The sequence below is a fragment of the Camelina sativa genome, chromosome 13 (assembly GCF_000633955.1).
Source record: "Camelina sativa cultivar DH55 chromosome 13, Cs, whole genome shotgun sequence".
Classification (NCBI taxonomy): domain Eukaryota; kingdom Viridiplantae; phylum Streptophyta; class Magnoliopsida; order Brassicales; family Brassicaceae; genus Camelina; species Camelina sativa.
This window is the reverse complement of record NC_025697.1, coordinates 15,215,156-15,235,795: the sequence shown is the minus strand read 5'-3', so window position 1 is coordinate 15,235,795 and position 20,640 is coordinate 15,215,156. Positions and strand designations below refer to the sequence as shown.

Below are 20,640 nucleotides of genomic sequence, written 5' to 3'. Positions count from 1 at the left end.
TCAAAATCATCTCATCTTTTATTCTCTTTTTTTTAACAAAGCTCTCAGGAGTGATCTTTTCAACTTAAATAAGGGAGAGGAGTACCATTTTCTTTTGAAAATCTTACTTGTCAGGCATGAACAAGGAGTCAAGCTCTATGAACATCAATCTCCTTGATGAGTTAAAAAGAAAAGTACAGAAATTACCTCAGGCTTTGATGGATTCAGTTGGAAATTTAGATGTCTCTGGTTTACTGGTCAGCCATTGGATTTTTCATTAGTCGGATTAGTGGATTCAATCTGCAGCATTAATCAACCAAAGCAATACACCTAAAAAGAAAAATCATAGTCCCCAACACAATTTTGAAAATTTTGACTCAAAAATCGGTTTTGACACACTAAAAACCAAAACTAAGTTAGTAGTTAGTATTAACCTCCTCCAGACTTAAACGACATTGTCCTCAATGGTTTCAAGTAAGAGGAAAGCTAAAAGAAATAAAACGTATTGAAAATTGTAAGGAAAAGATGAACTGTTTTCGGGTTACCATGGGGCGTCGACCGATACCATTTCAGTGTCGATTCACACTCATCACGAATGGTGTTTTTGGCCGTAAGTCCTTGTTAGTTGCATATAGTTGTGTTGATGGATCAATCCTTGGATGATTATTTTGTTAAGAGACACTCAAACACAAGTTAAAAGCAACATGATAGATAGATAGTTCATGATTTTAAACAAATTTCAAACAAAAACTGACTCAATGCTAAAAGAAAAATGACTCAAAAGGAAAAGAAAAACCTAGAAGTGGGTTGCCTCCCACTAAGCGCTTGTTTTCAGTCATTAGCTGGACTGCGTTGAAGCTCAGGCATAAGGTGGAGCAGAACATGGCAATGCATGCTTCCGAGAGAATGTCCTCTTCATCCAAGGTGGTGTATAAGCAGTTAAAGAGTGAGGTCTACCAAGGACATGAGGAGCAGGACCAGGGTGGGATTTAGGGATGGGTTTTCTTCTCTTATTTCCTGCAAAATCATCAACAGAAGAAACAAGCGCTCTATGATAATCTCGTGGCTTGGTTAACTGCAAAACATTTTTTGTACCGTTTAAAGTCTTGTTGATGATAGGAGGGGGTTTGGGTAAAGAAGATGCATACATTTTCCTTACCTGAGGATTTTGGAGTGTGGAGTGTGAAGGTTTCTCCTTTGGAACAACTTTCTTCCTTGGAGCATAGAGAACATTCTGCAAGCCATCAGGTTTGGACAAGGTTGGACTCAGTCGTGGAGGAGTGCCGATCGATGCTGCAGCGGTGTCGATCGACATTGAGCCTGATGCTCGTGTTGCAGAAACCTTCTCAACAGAAAAAGTCTGTCCATCAATGGTAGGAGCTCTCCTCAGCTTATCCATCTCAAAATTCATACTCAAACCATCCACATTCAGTGCTATTTGTCCCCTCTTCACATCTATGATGACACCAGCTGTTGCCAAGAAAGATCTTCCTAAGATGAGAGGATCACTTGGCTCTTTATCATACTTCAGCACCACAAAGTCAGTGGGAATCATGAAGTTTCCAACCTTAATTGGAATATCCTCTAAGACACCTTCATGAATTCTCTGAGATCTATCAGCTAAGATAAGAGATAATCTAGTTGGCTTGAATTTTGTCATCCCAATTTTCATAGCAACAGAATGTGGCATCAAGTTAATAATAGAGCCTAGATCATATAGTGAGTGAGCAAACCGTTCTGCAGAGATAGAGCAATCAAGTACAAAGCTTCCAGGGTCTGGTAACTTCTCTGCAACTCTATACTGAATCATTGCACTCACTTCCTTAGAGACAACCACCTCTTGCTTCTTCTCTTTCTTTTTCTGTGAGGACTGGTTCAAAAGAATTGCACTGACATCTTTGGTAAGTAGTGCTCCTTCCTCAGGACTCAAACCTTTGGATACCATCCTCTTCACATACCGCTTAAGTGGTGGTGAAAGCTTTACTACATCAATTAAAAGCATCTCAATCATTACCTTATCCATCATTGCCTTGCCTCTAGCTTTCTCAAGCTCCTGCTTGGACCTTCTTGGCTTAGGAAAAGGGACCTTAGGCTTGTACACCCTCTCAACAGCTGTTGGAACATGAGATTTTGCAGTTTTTGGTTCTGTCTGAGAGGGGTGTCGACCGACACCCATGTGGTGTCGATCGACACCATCGTCTGAAGTCGAATTCTCTGTCTCGGGTTTGGCCGATTGCTCTCCTTTTTCTGCAGTTTCAATTTCACCATCTTCTTCATCCCTCACTAATATGGCATTGCAAGTATGCTTGGGGTTTGACTCAGTTCTTCCATGGAGAAATCCCTCTTGCCTTTTAACAGACCCAACAGTCTGGGCAACCTGATTTTCCAGCTTCTTGACATGAATGTTCAAAGCATCAATCCTCCCAGTAAGCTCATTGTAGACAATATCAATTTTCCCATTGAATGTCACTGATAACTGTTCCTGACCTTGCAAAAGTTGCTCTAGTATAGCTTCCAGTCTACTTTCAGAAGAAGTCTGTGGAGGAGGAGACTGATAAGAAGAGTTCACATAGGTTCTAGTATGACCATTGTTTTGTTGCTGCTTCTGGTAATCTGGTTTAGGAGTGTAGCCTGAAGAGTTCCCACTGTAAGGCTTGTTACTTTGTTTATTACCAAATCTCTGACCTTGATACCCAGCTTCATACACATAGTTGACATTCTCCTCTGTATTCTCTGGCTCTGGCTCAAATGTCTCAACTTCAGCAGCAACTTGGACTGACTTCTTACCCACTAGAAGATTGTGAACTGAATCCATTTTGGCATTAACAGAAGCTAGCTGTTTTGAATCAAATCCTCCATGTAATCTCTTCCTTTCAGTATCTGCTCTCTTAGTGTTATTGCTGGAAGCCAAATTCTCAATCAAAGCTTCAGCATCTTCTGGGTATCTTGTCTTGAAGTTTCCATGGCTTGCAGCATCCAAAGCTAGCTGATATCCCCAGTCAATTCCTCTGAAAAAGATGCTTAGCAGTTGCACTCTTGAAAATCCATGGTGTGGACAGTCCCTTTGATAAGCCTTGAATCTCACCCAAGCTGCCTTAAAAGCTTCATCTGGTCTTTGTTTAAAGAGGACAGCTTGACTCTCAGCTCATCTGACATTGCATCATCATAAAAGTAATTGAGGAAAGCCACCTTTACTTGTTGCCAAGAGGTCAAAGAACGGGCTGACAACTGTTTCAACCATTGAGATGCTTCTCCTGCAAGTGAATATGGGAAAAACTTGCAGTAGATGTAGTCTTCAGTCACTCCATTGGCTTTGATACTAGTCACCAGGTCTTCAAAGTGCTCAATATGGTCACGAGCCTTCTCATTTGGCAGGTTAGAGAAGGGTCTTTGTCCAACTAGCTAGAAGTATGCAGGCTTCAGCTCAAAGTCATTCCTTGGGAATGGAGGTGGAACAATTGTAGAGCGGTTTTCATACATCAAATCAGCTCTGTTGAAGTCTGCAATAGTCCTGATCAGATCCCGGTTTTGATCCTGTCTTCGAACCGGGTTGTGGACGTGGTTGAAAGATCCACGTCCGTCTGCTGGAAGGGGGTGTCGATCGATACCCTGTTGGTGTTGATCGACACCATCGACAACAGCAGCTTGCTCGTCGCCAACAACAACTTCAACAATAACATTCCCTTCTGCATCAAGCTTTTGGCCCTGCTCGTTGCGCAAGTGGCCCTCTTGATCCCTCAAAGCACCATCCTCATCACGCATCAGAATAACTGTGTTAACCATCTTCAAGGATTTGGCTGCTTTTCGGTTCTCACGCTCAAGTTTTCCCAACTCTTGATTTGTAAGCTTCACAGTAGGACCAGTCTTGTTGCTCCTTGTGTTAGGCTTAGGAGGCATACACCTGAAACACCAAAGAGAAGAAAAACAAAAATATGTAAGTAGAAAATAAAAAAGAAAAATTTAGACGAAATACAAAACTCAAATCTAATGGTAGATCAAAGAGTCCCCGACAACGGCGCCAAAATTTGATATGCTCAAATTTACCCTAGAGCTACCCTCTCAAATTAAGAGGTCACTGTAATACTTAGGGGTCAAATTCCACAGAGACTCAAGATCAAACACAATAAATTATAGAGTTTTATAATTACGCTAAACAAGATTATTTAAATTAAAAAGGCAAAGCAAAATATTAAATTAAACTGTTGTAAATTCAAGAGATCAAAAAACTAGGTCCAGGGAATTTCTCAGGAAATTACAAAATATTAAATCAATAATTAAATAGGATTCAAGCAATTAAAATCAGATCTAGAACTCTAAACTCTTTTGTAAAATAAATCAGTTCTCACTGCAAATATTATCTAAATTTAAAACCAGAAAATCCAAATGTCTTTGTAAAATTTTAGGTTAAAAATCAGCTTTAAAAACAAGTTTAGATTGTTCACAAAATTACTAAATCAAATCTCTTTGCAAGAAGTAATTTTGCTCATCAAAAAGTTTTATCAGAAAAATCAATTATATTCTCATATCAATTTACTTTCCTAGGTTATTAATTCTAGATGGCCAATCAAGGATTAATACGAAAAACAACCTATAATGAAGATCTAGAAAGATAATGAATCCTAAATAAACAGATATAATAAATCACAAAATCCCTGTGAAAATCCCTGAACCTAACAATCAAACTACTCAAACATATTCAATGAAGAACAAAACATAATTCTGAATAATAAGCAATTGAAATTAAAAGAGTAAGGAANGAAAGAGTTTAGAAATACTTCTCTCTGATGTCACTATATTTTACCATATTTTAGGCCTTGTCTTTAGTTCATGTTTTGCATCATATTGAAGTGATTTCTTAAGTTTTATAGTCATTTCTGTCCAAATATGCACTTAGGATGTTTAGAAGCATGCATTTGTGCATTTGGAGTATTATTAGGTGTTATGGAGCTCTAAAAGAGTAAGAAATGACTTGGTGTTATTTCTGGAGCTAAACAAGAGGATTGAACGTATCAGGAAGGGAAAAGAAGGCATTCGACCATACCACTCGAGCAGGCACACGGTCGAGTACTAGGTCGGATTCATAACGAGCTCCTCAAAGATCCATTCAAATTAAGATCTTCTGTTGCGATACAGCTTCTGATCTCTTCACGAGAGTTGTAGAGAATTGAGTTATCTTTCCAATTCCGGTGGTTTTAAGTCAATCGGAGATGTGTTTCAAGAGTTATTCCGATTTTACTGAACAGATATCATTCCAGATCGAGGACTCGACCGTTGGAAGAAGCAGAATAAGAGGTCATTCGACCATGCACTCGACCGAGCACATGGTCGAGTTGTGAGCCGCCTCTCTATTTTGTCTCTAGCCATTTTAGGGCTTCCCTTCCTTCCTATATAAACTTATTGTACTCTATGGCCGCAAAAGAGAGCAGTTTTTAGGGAAAAAAAATATCTAAACCTAATTTTTACCCTTTTGGGGATTGACTACTTTTTCTTTTCTTTTTGCTTAGATCATTAGCCACTTTTGTACCAAAAACCAAGAATATTTTGATACTTGTTGGTTCCACAACTTTCTGAGTATTGAGTATTTGAGTTTGATTTCTTCTTCAATATTGTAGATATTTGTCTCATCTATCTAATCATGTAAGTTTCATTGATTTTTGGGTTTATGACTTTGCTCATCATGTTTTGTGATTCTTAGTAGTGTGTAGAGATCTTAAGGATGGATTAGGCTGGGTAAAGCTTATGGGTATTTAGATTGATCAAGCTTGTTTGTTATATATCTCTTCTGGATTAGATATGCTCTATGCTATCCTTATACTGAGAGGGTGAGGATAGATCTCAGGCTTCTTAGCATCACACCAATGTTTAAGTTGCTAGATAAGGCTAATGCTAGAGATTATCATGAAGCATGCTAAGAGATTAGATGTTTTGTTTGATTTTTGACAATATTGATATGGGTTTTTAATGTCTGCTTTTATATGTAATAGCTAGTGAGAGCTAGTCTATGAGTATCTAAGCTCCATTGTTATTGCCATGAGAATGGATTAACAAGTCTTGGAAGATCACTGTCTAGAGATAGCTCATTGTTGATTGAGGTTTGTTGATCAATCTAGATAACCATAGCTTGAGCCCAGCCCATGAATCCATCCTTAGGACCTTTCTTTGTTTATTGATTTCTTTGTTCAAGCATTGTTATTCGCTTCCTGTTTGATTTACTTTAGTTTTGCTATGTTTTGGTTGTTGCTCTGTCTCTGTTTTTCATCCGCAAGTCAACTCGACCACCCACTCGACCGTGCACTCGACCGAGTGCTAGGTCGAGCTCCAGTTTACTTACTTGTTTATGCATTGTTCTGTTTTATTTCAGTTTGCTCTTAGTTGCATTTGTTAGTAGTTTTCTATTGCTTAGCATAGTTTATTGCACTTGTTCTATTGTTTAATTATGCATTAGTACTGTCTTAAGTTGCTTTAATCTTCTGCATTTCATTATTGTCATTAGGTTGTTAGAAATAAACCAACTTGATATTTGGCTTAACTTGAATGTATTGATCATATCTTGACTGCTTACATATCACACTTTTTATGGATTGACATCCTTTATGCTACAACATCATAAGGGTATTGAAACACCTTGCATTGCATCTGATCATCTTAGCCTATGTTTGTTTGTTTGTTCATCATACTTTCATTCATAGGTTAAGATAGAGAAAAATACAAGTTTCACTCTCAAAGTAGTTCAGATCTCTCTCTCCCAAAAACTCTCAAAATCTCACAGGGTTGCAGAAAAATAAAACTTGCTAGAATAAAACTTAAGGGTTTACAAAACTCAAAACACTATATATATATATGTCCTAAAACACGTCAGAGACTTGTGTTGCAATTTAGGAAAACTTTGGGTAAAATTTAAAACTTCCACTTTCTTCTCTCTCGTCGGATAGACATGGGTGTCGACCGATGCTCCTTTGGTGTGGGTCGATGCTCCAACTCTGATCCGACTCCAAATTGACTTCTCTGATTAAATGCTCCAAAATTCCTTCTAATTGCTCCATTTTGCTTCTTTCATGCCAAAATCTAGAAAACCTGTAAAGACTCAAAAACATCCTAGAAAACAAATCAAAAGACTCTAAAAGACTCTTTGTATCATGGTTGAAAACCACAAAAACCATGATATATCATATATGATCGAATAACCAGACTTCAAAGGTTTTCCTAATGTCAACCAATATTTTTGATTAGAAACTTGAGTTACAAACAACAAGGTGGTAAAGAGCTAGAGGCCTATAAAGGTAGACTTTTACGCCCTCTATTTTTCTCTCTGTGCCAACTGATCAACTCTATAATTGAGAAGTCAGGGGGGATATGAAATAGCATTAAAAACTAAAAACTAAGAGCTTACAATATTTTTTCTAAAGGTTGGCTAAGGAGATGGCGAATCAGTCGTTTATTTATACTATATTTCCAATATTCCCACATAAAAAAAAAAAGAAGAAGACAGGACTAGAACTCCATGTTTTAATATAATTGAACGTCCCATTTCAATTTTTGGAAAGAAGAGAAGCATTTACGAATGAATTTAATAGCAAATTTCAAAAAATAGATAACAAAGTGATCACAAATTAAATTTTCATTCTTCAAACGCTTCGGCGATCATTGTGATGAAAGCACTAAACTTGCCTCCCTCTTCTTCATCTCGAACGTCATCTCCTTCTTCTTCTTCCTCTTCCGAAGACTCATCTTCTTCTCTTTCCTCCTCTTCTCCTTCTCCTCCTCCTTCTTGTTCCTCTTTTGCGCCGCCCCCGTGGTCTCGTGGATGCTTAATCTTCTTGAGGGTGGCTCCGAGACCAACCATTGCTGCAGATATCTTCTCTCTCTTTGATCCTTCTTTCTTCTTCTCTTCTTCTTTCTCATCTTTTGAGTGGTGGTGAAGATGAAATATTCCTCTATGCTTATGGGTTTTTTCCTTTGCCTTTTTCGGCGAAAACTCTTGTGTTCTTATGGCTTGTTCAATGTGAGCAGCCTCCACGGATTCATGTAACTGTTTCTCCATCCTCTTTCACTTTTTTTTTTTAAGTTTCTCCGAGATTGTGTTTGATCTCTTTCTGTGTTTATTACGCACACCTATATACAAAGGTCCACGAACCACCACTTGCATCTTATACTAATCAATTATATAATTAAATAATGTGCTCTCAATCATTCTACTCGCTCATTTGGGTACCAACACTTTGACTTCATCCAACCTTGACCTGGCAAAGCAGATTACAAAATTAACTAGTGCTAGTTGTTTCCAAATGAGTTGAATTGGCTAGTATTTTAAGTACTCTTTAAGTAAACCAAATGGTGTTTTAGTTTATTATTTGATTTTTCTCTTAAACATTATTTTTACTCTAATTAAGGTGGCAATAAAAAGTGAAAGATCGAAGGCTCCTAGCGAATTTGTTTGACTGGGAAAGATGGGCAATGGAAATCATATTTTGCGCTCGACTCAACTAATTAGATCTTTTTTGTCTCTTAAATATGTCTTACAAAAAGTGGTCCGGGGACCAATGTGTCCATTGGGGTAATAATAGGTGTAGGTGTACGATTTCCCGATTTAGATTTGGTTTAATCTTTTTGGTTGTATAGTTTACCGGTTTATTAAAATTAAATGACTAAAACCATATAACATCGTATGTAATTCGATTTAGTCAGAGTTTAGTTTTCTCAATTTTACGGTTATTATTTTCCGTTAATCATTTGGTTTATTTCATGATTTATTTCGAAAGAAAAAACAACATTAGGTTTTTATCTTTAATAATATCATCTTTGATTTAAAATCTGCGAAACCATGAGTACATTCCAAACAACTAAATGTTAAAAATATATTATTATGGCCTATCTCATCTAAAAGCAGTTTTATTTATTATTCTCCAACACATTGACATAAAGTTTCTCAAAAAATAATATTAGATTGAGGAAATTTTATTCATGTACCTTATAGAACCAATAAGATGAAAAATTAAATTAAAAAATGATAAAACACTAACCAGACAAGTGATACGAAGTTTTAAATCGCACTGAACTGAAACCAATTTTTTTTTTATAATTGTAACCCAAATGAATTTTTAAATATATTTCTTTTACGAAAAGTTAACTTCCCTAACTTCAAATTGGGAGTATTTTTTTTTTTTAGAAACTAATATTGCAAATTATGATCATAAGCAATATCAAAGACGATAGAAATACAAAGAGTAAAGTATTACTCGCTAACAAATTTTAAGTTTTTTTCTTTGTAATTGATACCAGTCTTATGCAAACTTTGTGTATAGCAATCATATTTTGAATAAAATTCCAAATCGTAGACCGGTATATTTGATACATCCGACAATAGCTATGGTTGTTACATCACCGGGCACCAAATAAATTGTACTAGAAAGTGTATTGTATTGTTTTGCACGAAAAAGAGAAAGAAAGTGTATTGTAAAGTTTTTTCTTTTAATTGATCAAATAATCAGATGCGCTAAAGAAGGAGAAAGTCGAAGAAACAACCTGGCATAATGAAGAATATCGGAAACAATGTAACTCCACAAGCAATTCACTTGCGGTTGCGGCTGCGGCCCATGAGATTATTTATTTCTTGTATATTTTTCCAGAAGAACACACATAATGTAATTACCACCAAGCAGATATTAGACGATGATTAATCGCAGTAGTCTCTTTGAATGCCATAACATAACATATATTAGCTTAATTAACTTCAAGTGCCTCCCACTTTTTTCAAGAACTAAAACCATTTCTACGACATTATAAAAATATGTACAGTTCCTTCAGTTATACCCTATATATAACATTGTCATCTTATTCGCACAAGAAAAAAAAGTACTCCATATCAACAATAACATATTAAACTGTTATTTTTATAAATTATCATCATATCCCTTTTCAAAGTTTGCATAGAAGAGAAATATTACATGCTAATTTTTGATGGCAAGATTGAATAGACAGAATTCAACAAAGTGATCGCAAATTAATTTTTCATTCTTGAAGCGCTTCGGCGATCATTGTAACGAAAGCAATAGTATGCTCTCAATGATTTTACTTTCCCATTTTGGCACCAAGACTTTGACTTTCATCCAACATTGACCGAATAAAATAGATTATAACATTAACAAGTGCTTTTTGGTTAAAAACATTGTGAGAGGCATGAATTGAATTGTTGTTTGTATTTAGCAAAACAAGTGGTGTTTTAGTTTTTGCAAACATTCTTTTAATTACCCGAGGGCGGCTATGAAAATTTAAAGGCTCCAAGACTTTTTATTCTGAGACCTTAGTATTTATAGTTACTAGGATCGTGTCCGCGCTACGCCGCGGGAATATTTTTTCTACTGTTTTATTTTAATTATTTTGAGGATAATTTGTGTATAGTGTTGACTCTCACCACATACTTTAACTATATCTTCTTGTTGTAGCTTTTCCATAGTGTTTATACTCTTACCTCTCATTATCTTTCTATTGCTAGAGATCATTCCAATCTGTGAAGCCGTGTGGTTACCGTATCTCTTACCGGATTCAAAATGCGTCTCCGAAAAATTACAAAGCAACATCGTCATTTTGACTGATTACTTTGTTATCTCCATTGAACATCCAATATTCCAACCTTCCTATTGTCTTCGTTAAGGGAAAGGAATAACAACCTTCACCGTAGTTCTCACAATTAATCACAAGCAGACATCGAATATTGGATGTTCTCACAATTTTTTGGTTTGCTGAGTAATTGAACGACAACTATTTCTTCACCTATTTTATCTTTCTACAATGAGATTATTTACTTGGCTTTTAATTATGAGTACAATTATATTACTATGTATGTATTTTACTATTAATCTGTTGGGCTTGGGGCATTTTTTAAAATGCATAATGCAGCAAATTAACTATAAAAAGTGACATGGGAAAAGAGATAAATATTATTGGATATCAAAGTTGACTTGTATTATTTTTTATAATTTAATTGGCTACCTGTTTTAATTTAGGTGTCAACTCCAGAATTCTCTAAAATGCTGATGTGTTAACGCGGGAAAGAAATGCATCCTATTTTTATTGTATTGATTGAAGAATTGAAAAACAAAAAAAAAATACAGGAGGCTAAAGAAAAAGTCAAAAATCTGGCGTTAGTGCTACAATGACTCAACAAACTAGATTTTCTTACAAGAAATGGTCAAAGGAATATCTATTAATGTTTTGGCAAGGTTGAAATTCTTGTTCACATGCATGTAGTTCAGTAGTTATAACTTATAACTACCGAAGACCGTAAAGTATATGGATATGCCAAAAGGGTCCAAATTTATTAAGGTTAAAGGGCCAAAAAAATTTCACAGTATCTCGTATGTTTTAAGGTCTTTACTAAGAGGTTTTACTTTTTTTTTTCTATCGTATTGCCAAAGTCACCACCATAGATTGAGACGGGTCTGGGTAGACGGTAGACTCGTATGTGTTTTAGGACACGTTAGATTTAGAGCCGGTTTTATTTACCTGTTACATTGTTCCAAACGCAAAGCCTCAATTTCATGACGAGTAAGAGACCAACACAAGAAGTTTACGAATGCGCAAGCACAATTAGATTTGACACTTTTTTTTTTCATATTACGTAATACATTTTATAATGTTAAGAATAATATTTCTTACAAATAATACATCCTCAGATATTTTAAAAACTATTAAACCAGTAAAGTAAAAATCACTTTCCATAATATTGATTGACTTGGAAATAGTTGGACATATAAACTGAACGAGGTGGCCATATACAATGAAAAAAAAAGACTTTGTCAGCGAGCATAATCATTGAATTGCCATAAAATCTAATAATGACCTTCATCCACTTGGACTTTGATATGCATGTTTGGTTGCGATTACAAACTTTTTTTTGTGGGTTGATAGTCAAACTGTGTATAGTATAGAATTCTGGAGGCCTTTTAAGGCAATTGACCAGAAAAGCATAGACGTTTAATATTTTATCTTTTTAATGATACAATCATACAATATGAGTGTCGTAACTTAATTTAGCATATAAAAATTGTAACGGTAGTAAAAGCTCGAAGAAGAACAAGCCGCGGCCAAACACTTGTTCATCTGTGGCCAAGCTTACCTTTCCTGTGCCTCCAAGCACTATTTCCATGGTCATGCACATGCTTTGACATTCCTTCATTAAACCAAAACAGCATCACTTCAATATTGCTTTCTATCCCGAGAAGTCCTGAACCTATACAGTTTTTGGAGACTCATCACAAAAGGTTCCTAATGGATTAGTTCGAGATTTGTTACTAGTCGTAAAAGACTACATAGTTTCTACTGATTTTCACATCCTAGAGATGGATGGAATAAATATTTTTCAAAAATACAAAATTTTAAAAAATCTCTCTAAATATAAGTTTTTCAACAAATTAATATCTCTATACATTAATAAAATATTAGACCTTATATTATTAATTTGTAGAAGTATTACTGTCTATATTCCTGAAATTTGCAATTTCTTTGAGAAAAAAAAAAAGGTGAAATGAAACAGAATCCAGAAGTGAAGTTATTATAATTTTACACTGAACTAAGAGCAAAAGCATCATTGTCTTCCCTGTGTTTCTTTCTCTCTCGCTCTCTCTCTCTCTCTCTCACTGCCTTTGCAATGAAAAATTCCATCAGACTTAAGTCCACTCTCACTTTAATTCATGCTCAACGTTGGTTTCGATCTAAAACCCTACACACTTTTCTCTGGAAACTTGAATCCTTACTAATCTGCCAATTTACTCATAATCTTCATTTTCTGATGACCCATTTCCTCTCAGTCCTGCACAACATAACATTCATAAGGCCACCATAACAGTCCAAACCACAAACAAAATCAGTATTGTTATTAGGCTTGTGAAAGACTCAGTCTCACTAAATGGTCGAGAACACAGTAAGCTACCTATTGATGACGACCCAATATATACAAACAAATAAGTGATTAGCAATTTTTACCTGACAAATCATACCCAGTACCTCCCCACTCGGAAGGTCGGGGATGTGCCATGTGCATGCCCTGAGGTGGTTGCATCATGAAATGAGCTCCACCACCCAATGCACTACTAGTAATAGTATGATGCTCATCGTTTGGATTTCTTCCAGAAGATTCCATACCAGGATGGTAGCCAAGCAAAGATTCTGCGCCAGGAGAAGGTAACATGTTTCCACTTCCTGAAGCATCATCTCCTTTCACACCATTTCTTCCATCCTTCTTTTTTTCTAGCTGAAACGTGCCAAGAATCACCTGTAGGGGAAACCAAAGCCACAAAGTCAGAGGTTATCCTATTGATACAAGCCAAAGATTTTTTCTTTGATCTCATTACCGAAATTGTTCGTAATGTGAAAATAAGAAAAGGATTTAAGCTAAGCTACTTCTTAACCCTCTTGGTGATTAAGGTTAGTTCTTGGAAATACATTTTTTGTTATATACGCCAAGAGACATTTCAAATCATAATCCTAATCTAAAAACGATAAACTCTTACACTTAGTTTGAAAAGGAAAATCACCAAAAAACTAATTAGAAAACACCAAAACCCTTGTCACGTATCAAGGAATCCCATTTCTAAATTCAGGTGATATCGGCATAAGAGGAAGCAACGGGGCCAAACAGATTTTACATCTGTATAATAGTTGGCACACAAGTAAAGTTATATTATAAGAAGAGAGGAAATATACCTGAACTGGACCAGCAGCCTTTAGGTGTCCCCCAACTCCTCCACCGAAGATCTGACCATCTGAACTAGATAAACAAACGCTAAGGCCACCAGTTTTACCACCGTGCTCGCCCCGGATATAAGATCCACTCAGTGAGAGAATTTCATACTGACCCTGAATAAAAGTTTGTAATTCTGAAGCAAGTTGATGATCATATTTATTTTTCAAACATGTACGTCAGAAATGAATAAAGATTCTTTAGCTGTAACAAACAGGTCCCAAAAGAAATCAATTTCATAGGCTCTAAAAAAAGTAGTGAACAGAGAATCAATACAGCATCATCTCACAGAATAAGATAAGAAATAAGGTTGACATTAATATGTCATCCAGAGTAAAGAAGATAGCCTTTTCCAAATTTCAAAGAGTTAAATATTGTTATACGCAAGAACTACTTGAAAGGTACTAGATAGCAACAAGAGAATCACCTCATAAGATACACTGGTTCCTGATGCCAGGTGAGACAAGGATGCATTAGAGATGGAGCCAGACGCAGAAAGAACGCATAACTCATGCTTGGTTTGCTGAGCGAAAAGGACAATTTTCTCTGCCACATCCTATCAAACACATAAGAGGACAGCTTGATCAATCCAAATTTGCATTCGCATAAATGAAACAACAGAAAACCTTAGAGAAGAGCTCTAGCAAACCTGATTATACAACTGATCTAAGAAGCGTTCAAACCAAACCTTTTAAAGAAGTATCATTGACCAAAAAATAATACTCACCTCACCAGGAGTTATATTAACAATGTGCGGAATAAAGCTTTGCCCAGTTTTCCCTACATCAAGACAAACATTATATGAGCAAAGCAAGACGACTTCAATACACACAATAAGGTATACTGGTAATCATTTTAGCATATAAACTAATTTGACTCTTCAGCATGAACTCAACAGCCAATGCTGAATTGGTTATAATGGAAACAAAAGCCATCAACTTATATGAAAGTTACATATATACCAAAACTGAGAAATTTCAGTTCCATCCCTAAAAAAAATTGAAACTTTAACAGGAAACAGAACAACAAGAGATATCAATGAAAAGACAACAAATTTGGAGGAGTAACGAATCAAAGATCAAATCTTTACAACAATGAGAAGAGAAGAGACGTAAAGGGTTTTTGAGTAACGCACCGACAGAACCCAAAAGTGATTTCCTTGAACCGGATTTAGAAACCGGCGGCGAAACACCGGCGGCAGCAGCAACGGCGGCTTGCTCTCTCCTTTCTCTAGCAGAAGAATTACTCGCAGAAGAAGCCAATTTCTTAGCGGCTAAAGCTTGAGCTGGAGTCTCATACTTCCTAGGTCTCCCTCTCTTCCTCTTAACCGGATCAATCGAAACATTCACAGCCGAAGAAGGAACCGAGAAGAGAGAAGAAGAAGACACANCCGAGAAGAGAGAAGAAGAAGAAGACACATCATTAGGTATTTGCAAATTCCCATTGTTGGAGGAAGGAATCGAGTTTCCGGCGGAAGTTGTGGCGGAGACGGTGGTGGGATTGTGATTGAAAGGATTGTAGTAAGAAGAAGTGAGATGTTGTTGTTGGTCTTGGTGGTGGTGGTGGTGGTGGTGCCTTTCGTTAGGTTCCATTTTTTTTTTTTTAAGATAGAAAGAGAGAAAACAAAAATAAAAATGTTTTTTTTTTTCTTTTCTTAATATTTTTTTTTTCTTTTAGGGATTTTATGGATTTATTTTCTTTTTTTTATTTGGTGATAAAAACTAAAAGAAGATGGTTATCGAGTCTATCGTGTTGTCGTCGTCTGAGATATGAATGTGTTTTTAGCCGTTGGATTATAATCTTTTTGACTTCAGTATCTTCCTTAGGGTCTGATGATGCTTTTTTGGATGATATCCCCTATATATTAAAATAGAAGCATTTTTCAGAAAAATCTATCGTGTCATCGCCAGATAACTCCGTACCAAATTTATTATTCACCCTTAATATTCCATAAAATTACATAAAATTTTCACTGCTATATATATATATATATATATATATATTTTTTTTGTCAACTGCTATTCTATTTATTTTTATACACAATATTTTACTCCTATAAATTCTAAAATTGGTAAATATTATTCAAAAATTAATAAATATTATCCCCTACATATTTTCAAAATTAAATTAATTTCACTATGTATTGTAAAATAATAATATAACTATATTATGAGATGTAAAAAATATACATTTAAAATCATATCTTCAGAAATATAAATAATGATACATTTCTAATAATTTTATAAAGCTCTAATGGTGAAAGATTCGAAGATCATTTGAAACTGGCTCAATGTTTATTTTTTGCTAAAAACAATAACTATATTTTCCCAAAAAACATATGATCACCAATTAAAATGATATTAATATAATACTTTAATTTGGATAACTATGTAGTTAAACATTATATAAAAATATGTAGTTATAGTGTTTTTACAGAAATCTTAAAATTTAGAAAATCCAGTCCAACAAAAATGAAAACAAGTAATAATATTATACCAATAGCTGAGATATATAGGGATCTAACGACCAACTAAAATTTATAAAATCCAGTGATATAATATCATAACTAAGACCAATTATGAAACAATTTTGCAATTTTATTTCTCCATCAATTACGAACACATATATTACTTAAAAAACTAATAATATCCAAATTAATAGAATTCTCCTTGATAAAATACCTTCTCGTATCTACTATATAAAATACTCGTGCTTTAAAATACGACGCGTCAGCTTTTTCTCCAGAATGCTTCTCTTTTAATATACAAAGGATATGAATTACGAAGAATGGATTTTTTTAAGGTAAAAAAAATTTAAACGTTGCAATCATATATATTAAACGGGTTTGTTCGCTTGACAATTATACCTTTTAAAAAATTATGCAAAAATAACTCCGCACGTACGTGCGGGTCCGAATCTAGTTTTGTTAAAGAGTTAATTTAGTTTAGTATATTGTAAAAAAGATATGTGTGGTGTGTTTGTGGCAAATACATGTAAGTTGTTTATGGTTTGGTCATTTTGGTGGTATAGTATATATTATATATCTTAACAAAAGATTGGGAAATCTTATAAAGATTGTAGGGTAATTTACATAACATGAAAGTTTACAATAATTTATTTCGTTTAAAATATCTAATTATTTTCTATTATAATCTCTACCTTTTTCTATCTATTTTGTTCAACTGAAAATATGAAACCATATGATAAAATCACTGGTAACATTGCATAATAGTAAAAATGACATATAATAAAATAATGATAAAATATTGTTTCTTTAAAAAGTAAACAATAAGACATATTTTGCGAAATATCGAAATGTACTATTACATTCCCATAATATACATCTACATATATAACTAGATGATAACTCATGATGCACATATAATTATATTATATATTATTATGTATTTATTTATAGAGATTTTATTGTATATATAACGAGATGATAACTCATGATGCACATATAATTATATTATATACTATTATGTATAATAAGTATAAATTATGCAATTATGTTTAATCGATTCTAAGATGTAACATGTAATAATTTCTATGTTATTTGTCAATATGATTTTACGGTTTATTTTACATATAAAACGCATTGCAATGCAAAATATTTTTAAATAACAAAATTAGTATATAAGTACATTTATTTCATTAACTTAGTTAAATTTGAAAATTAAAATAGTAAAGAAATTCTTTTATATTCTCTTGCTAAATATTATCTTTAAAATTATTTTAGTTTATAAAATTATGCTTTAGTTATGATAACAAATAAAAAGTATATATGTGATTAATTTAAACCATAGCTAAGTAAATAATAAACTGTATTTACTTTCTTTTCTTAAATGGTTTCATGTATCATGTATTTGATTGCGTGAAGGACATCTTCATTAGTATGACACAGTGACTTATCTCTTGAATTTGTTTCTTTCTCTCACTATTTAGCTAGAGAGGAACTATTATTTTGATCTTGAAAATTTGAGGTGGCTTGGACGGTTCGGATAGAAAATTTTGGGTTTTTTTGTAACACCTTAATTGGTTGCTTGTTTCGGATTTGTCGATATCGAGATTCATCGGATCTTCGTTTAATAAGCTTGTTTGCCATGGTTTTGCTTTGGAAAATATCAAATATGAAATATTCTTGTTGATGTTCACGAAGATCGTCTTCTTGTTGTTGTGGTCGATAATAGCACCAACCGAGGAATGGTCGTGCAAAAATCAAAGATCTTTTTTTTTTCTCTATTATAATCGATATTTTTTAGTAGCAGTGAAAATTTTACTAGAAAAAAACATCTTTCATGTCTAGAAAACAAACAAAACAATACAAGAATCTTATTTCACTAATTTTCTTAAAATATTACTATGTATATATATATATATATATATTTTAAAAATTACATCATCTTATTATTTTCTTAAATTGTGTCAAAACAAAATCACACTGATGAAACTCAGGACATAGTAAACTAATTAATTAAAAATAAAACCATTGGTTTTGTAATATTAATTTATAGAATTTTGATGGTACCTTGGTTTGCTTTATATTTAGTTTTTCTTTTTTTTGGGTAGAATACTATATATATATATATAATTAGTTTCTTTTGTTCTACTGTCTTAGGTTTTATTGCCGGTTGTTTCTGTTTTAGTTTAAGATGTCGTCTTCTTTTGTTTTTGGTTGTAGAATTTCTGTTTAGTAGTTTTATCTTTAGACTTTGGGAATATAAACATCATCCGCCGGCTTAGTGACGTTGGAAACATTAATGTTGTCCGTCAGCTTTAGCTTTGTATTTCAGCTTTTGGTTCCACAATAAGTTGATTAATAAAAATTCCAGTTGACAAAAAAAAAAGGAAAATTGGAAATAAAGGATGTTTTATTAAAAGTTTGTCCATCTATACTTTATATAGATAAGTTTGGTGAAATAGATTTTACAGAATTTTTTAGTCAATTATCTCCTTAATTAAAAAATAAAATTACTTAATTGAAGAAATGAAACCCTTTAATTACTTAATTAGTTATTTTAACTATAACAGAAACCCCAATTATTAACCCTTTAATTAATTTTTTCCTCCAAATCGTAATTTGAGAGAAAAAACTATAATTTATTTGATTTAATAATCAAAAGTGGTTTGGTTATGTTTAGCACTTGTGTCACTTGTAATTTGTGTCATCGAGACTTATGTCACTTGTGTTATCTTTTGTAACTGAAAACAATGAAACGTGAATAAGTTTGCTTTTGTGAAACCCATATGGTGTGCATCCAAAGTCCAAGTGAATATTCAATGACTACACTAATCTAACAAATATCCATCAAAGTTATAATTTAAAAATTTGAAAGAACGTCAAAATTAGTTTCAAATCTTGTTTGTCTTCATCATCAATAAATCTCCACTCCTTGTTGGCACTCAATCTCTATATACCACAAGTAACATAGATTTGCATCACAATCAGGTAAATGAAAATTTCTTGGAAGGTGGAAGAGAGGGAAAACAACCGATCACGTTAGGTTAAGTCATGTGGAATGACGATTTTTTCTGTATTTGTCTTTCTTCTAAATAATTAAGAATACACATTCTAAAATATATTAGAACATATCTAAACAATAAATACAGAATCGTAACCATAAATTAAGATTATTTTAAAAATATTGACTTTCTTATTTCATTTATTTTCTTTCTATTTCTATGGTATTTTAAGTTTTATAGATTATAAATATCTAAATTATTTATAATAATTCTTCTACTTTTTTAGCATACAAGGTAAAACGTGAAAAATATATTCTGAATTGTTGTAGAATGAAGAAAAATGTAGAATACATATTCTTAATTTTGTAGAACATACAAAATTTAGGTTTCTGAAGTTTTTAGAACCAATTTTCCATCTAAATTTCGTATAACATGTACAAACTGTAGAATGAATAATCTAAATGTTTGAGAACTTGAAAAAATCGTATAAAATGTTTTCTGAACAATTTAGACCAGAAATCCTCAATATAAAAACTGATTTTTGACACCAAATTATTTTTTTTTTTCAATTTATTTTTCACATTTGCTTACTAACATGAGTTTTCAGTATTTTTTGGTTTAAACTCGATAAAACTTCACTATATCTATTAGTAGGGTTATTTTTGTCACAATTGACAATTAGAAAAAAAAAGTGTATATGGACAAAAATTTCAAAAAAACCTCCATTATTTTTAAATTTTCCCAAAAAAAATATATTTAGTTGTGTGTACCCATTTTTTCCCCCAAAAGAGAGAGAAAAAACAAAAGAGTTCAAGCTTTTGTTAAACTCAAGTTCGAAACCACAAGGAAGAGAGTGTTGCATCATCACCCACAACTATAAAAGCGTAATCGAAGACGATCCAAATTCCATAAGTGAGCTTTTTTTTTTTCTTTCTCAATTCTCCTCCGCAAATTTCCCGATTGTTCGTTCCTCTTCTAGGGTTTCTGAAATTGGATATCATCAAATCTTCTTCTAAAATCCCCTAAACGATGTCGTTGAAGCCGTTAAATAACATCTGGATTCGTCGTCAGCAATGTCCTTGTGGCGATTGGAAATGCTACATCAGATTCGAAGGAAATGAATCAAGCTGCCTAGTCACTAAGAGCGAGCTAGACTCATCAACAACAACAACAACAACCACAACAGCCACAGGTACAGGATCATCACTATATGATAATAACACTGTGTTTATGCCTTACGTTGGCCAAATCTTTACAACAGACGACGATGCCTTTGAGTATTACAGTACATTCGCTAGGAAGAGTGGCTTTTCGATTCGGAAAGCGCGGTCTACGGAGAGTCAGAACTTAGGTGTGTATAGGAGAGATTTCGTTTGTTATCGTTCTGGTTTTAACCAGCCTAGGAAGAAAGCTCATGTTGAGCATCCACGGGAGCGTAAGTCTGTTAGATGTGGGTG

At 33.8% G+C, this 20,640-nt stretch overlaps 3 protein-coding genes across 3 annotated transcripts in view; 1 reads left to right on the top strand and 2 right to left on the bottom strand.

The window, feature by feature from the left end:
* LOC104736822 (ABC transporter F family member 4-like) lies at positions 7,400-8,098 on the bottom strand. The gene has a single exon (XM_010456880.2). It carries the CDS (start codon positions 8,018-8,020, stop codon positions 7,598-7,600), a length of 423 nt encoding a protein of 140 aa, XP_010455182.1. The 5' UTR covers positions 8,021-8,098; the 3' UTR covers positions 7,400-7,597.
* On the bottom strand, positions 12,458-15,325 carry LOC104736821 (AT-hook motif nuclear-localized protein 14-like). Its single transcript, XM_010456879.2, has 7 exons — positions 15,137-15,325; positions 14,853-15,106; positions 14,445-14,497; positions 14,145-14,273; positions 13,681-13,833; positions 12,961-13,249; positions 12,458-12,787 (listed from the first exon to the last, which is right to left on the bottom strand). The coding sequence occupies exons 1-7, from the start codon at positions 15,307-15,309 to the stop codon at positions 12,744-12,746; spliced, it is 1,095 nt and encodes a 364-aa protein (XP_010455181.1). The 5' UTR covers positions 15,310-15,325; the 3' UTR covers positions 12,458-12,743.
* Positions 19,984-20,640, top strand: part of LOC104736820 (putative protein FAR1-RELATED SEQUENCE 10) — a 9,588-nt gene continuing 8,931 nt past the window's right edge. The window contains exon 1 of the mRNA XM_010456876.2: positions 19,984-20,534. Coding sequence (XP_010455178.1) covers positions 20,213-20,534 — 322 coding nt within the window. The 5' untranslated portion in view covers positions 19,984-20,212. The remainder of the gene's footprint in view (positions 20,535-20,640) is intronic.

What these genes read in the sequence shown, in the direction of transcription:
- LOC104736821 (XM_010456879.2), bottom strand. Translation starts at nt 15,309, where the DNA reads ATGGAACCTAACGAAAGGCACCACCACCACCACCACCACCAAGACCAA. An exon ending in GAACCAGTGTATCTTATGAG is followed by an intron (nt 13,834 to 14,144) that starts GTGATTCTCTTG and finishes ACTTTTATTCAG; the next exon opens with GGTCAGTATGAAATTCTCTC. An exon ending in AGGCTGCTGGTCCAGTTCAG is followed by an intron (nt 13,250 to 13,680) that starts GTATATTTCCTC and finishes TTTCCCCTACAG; the next exon opens with GTGATTCTTGGCACGTTTCA.
- LOC104736822 (XM_010456880.2), bottom strand. Translation starts at nt 8,020, where the DNA reads ATGGAGAAACAGTTACATGAATCCGTGGAGGCTGCTCACATTGAACAA.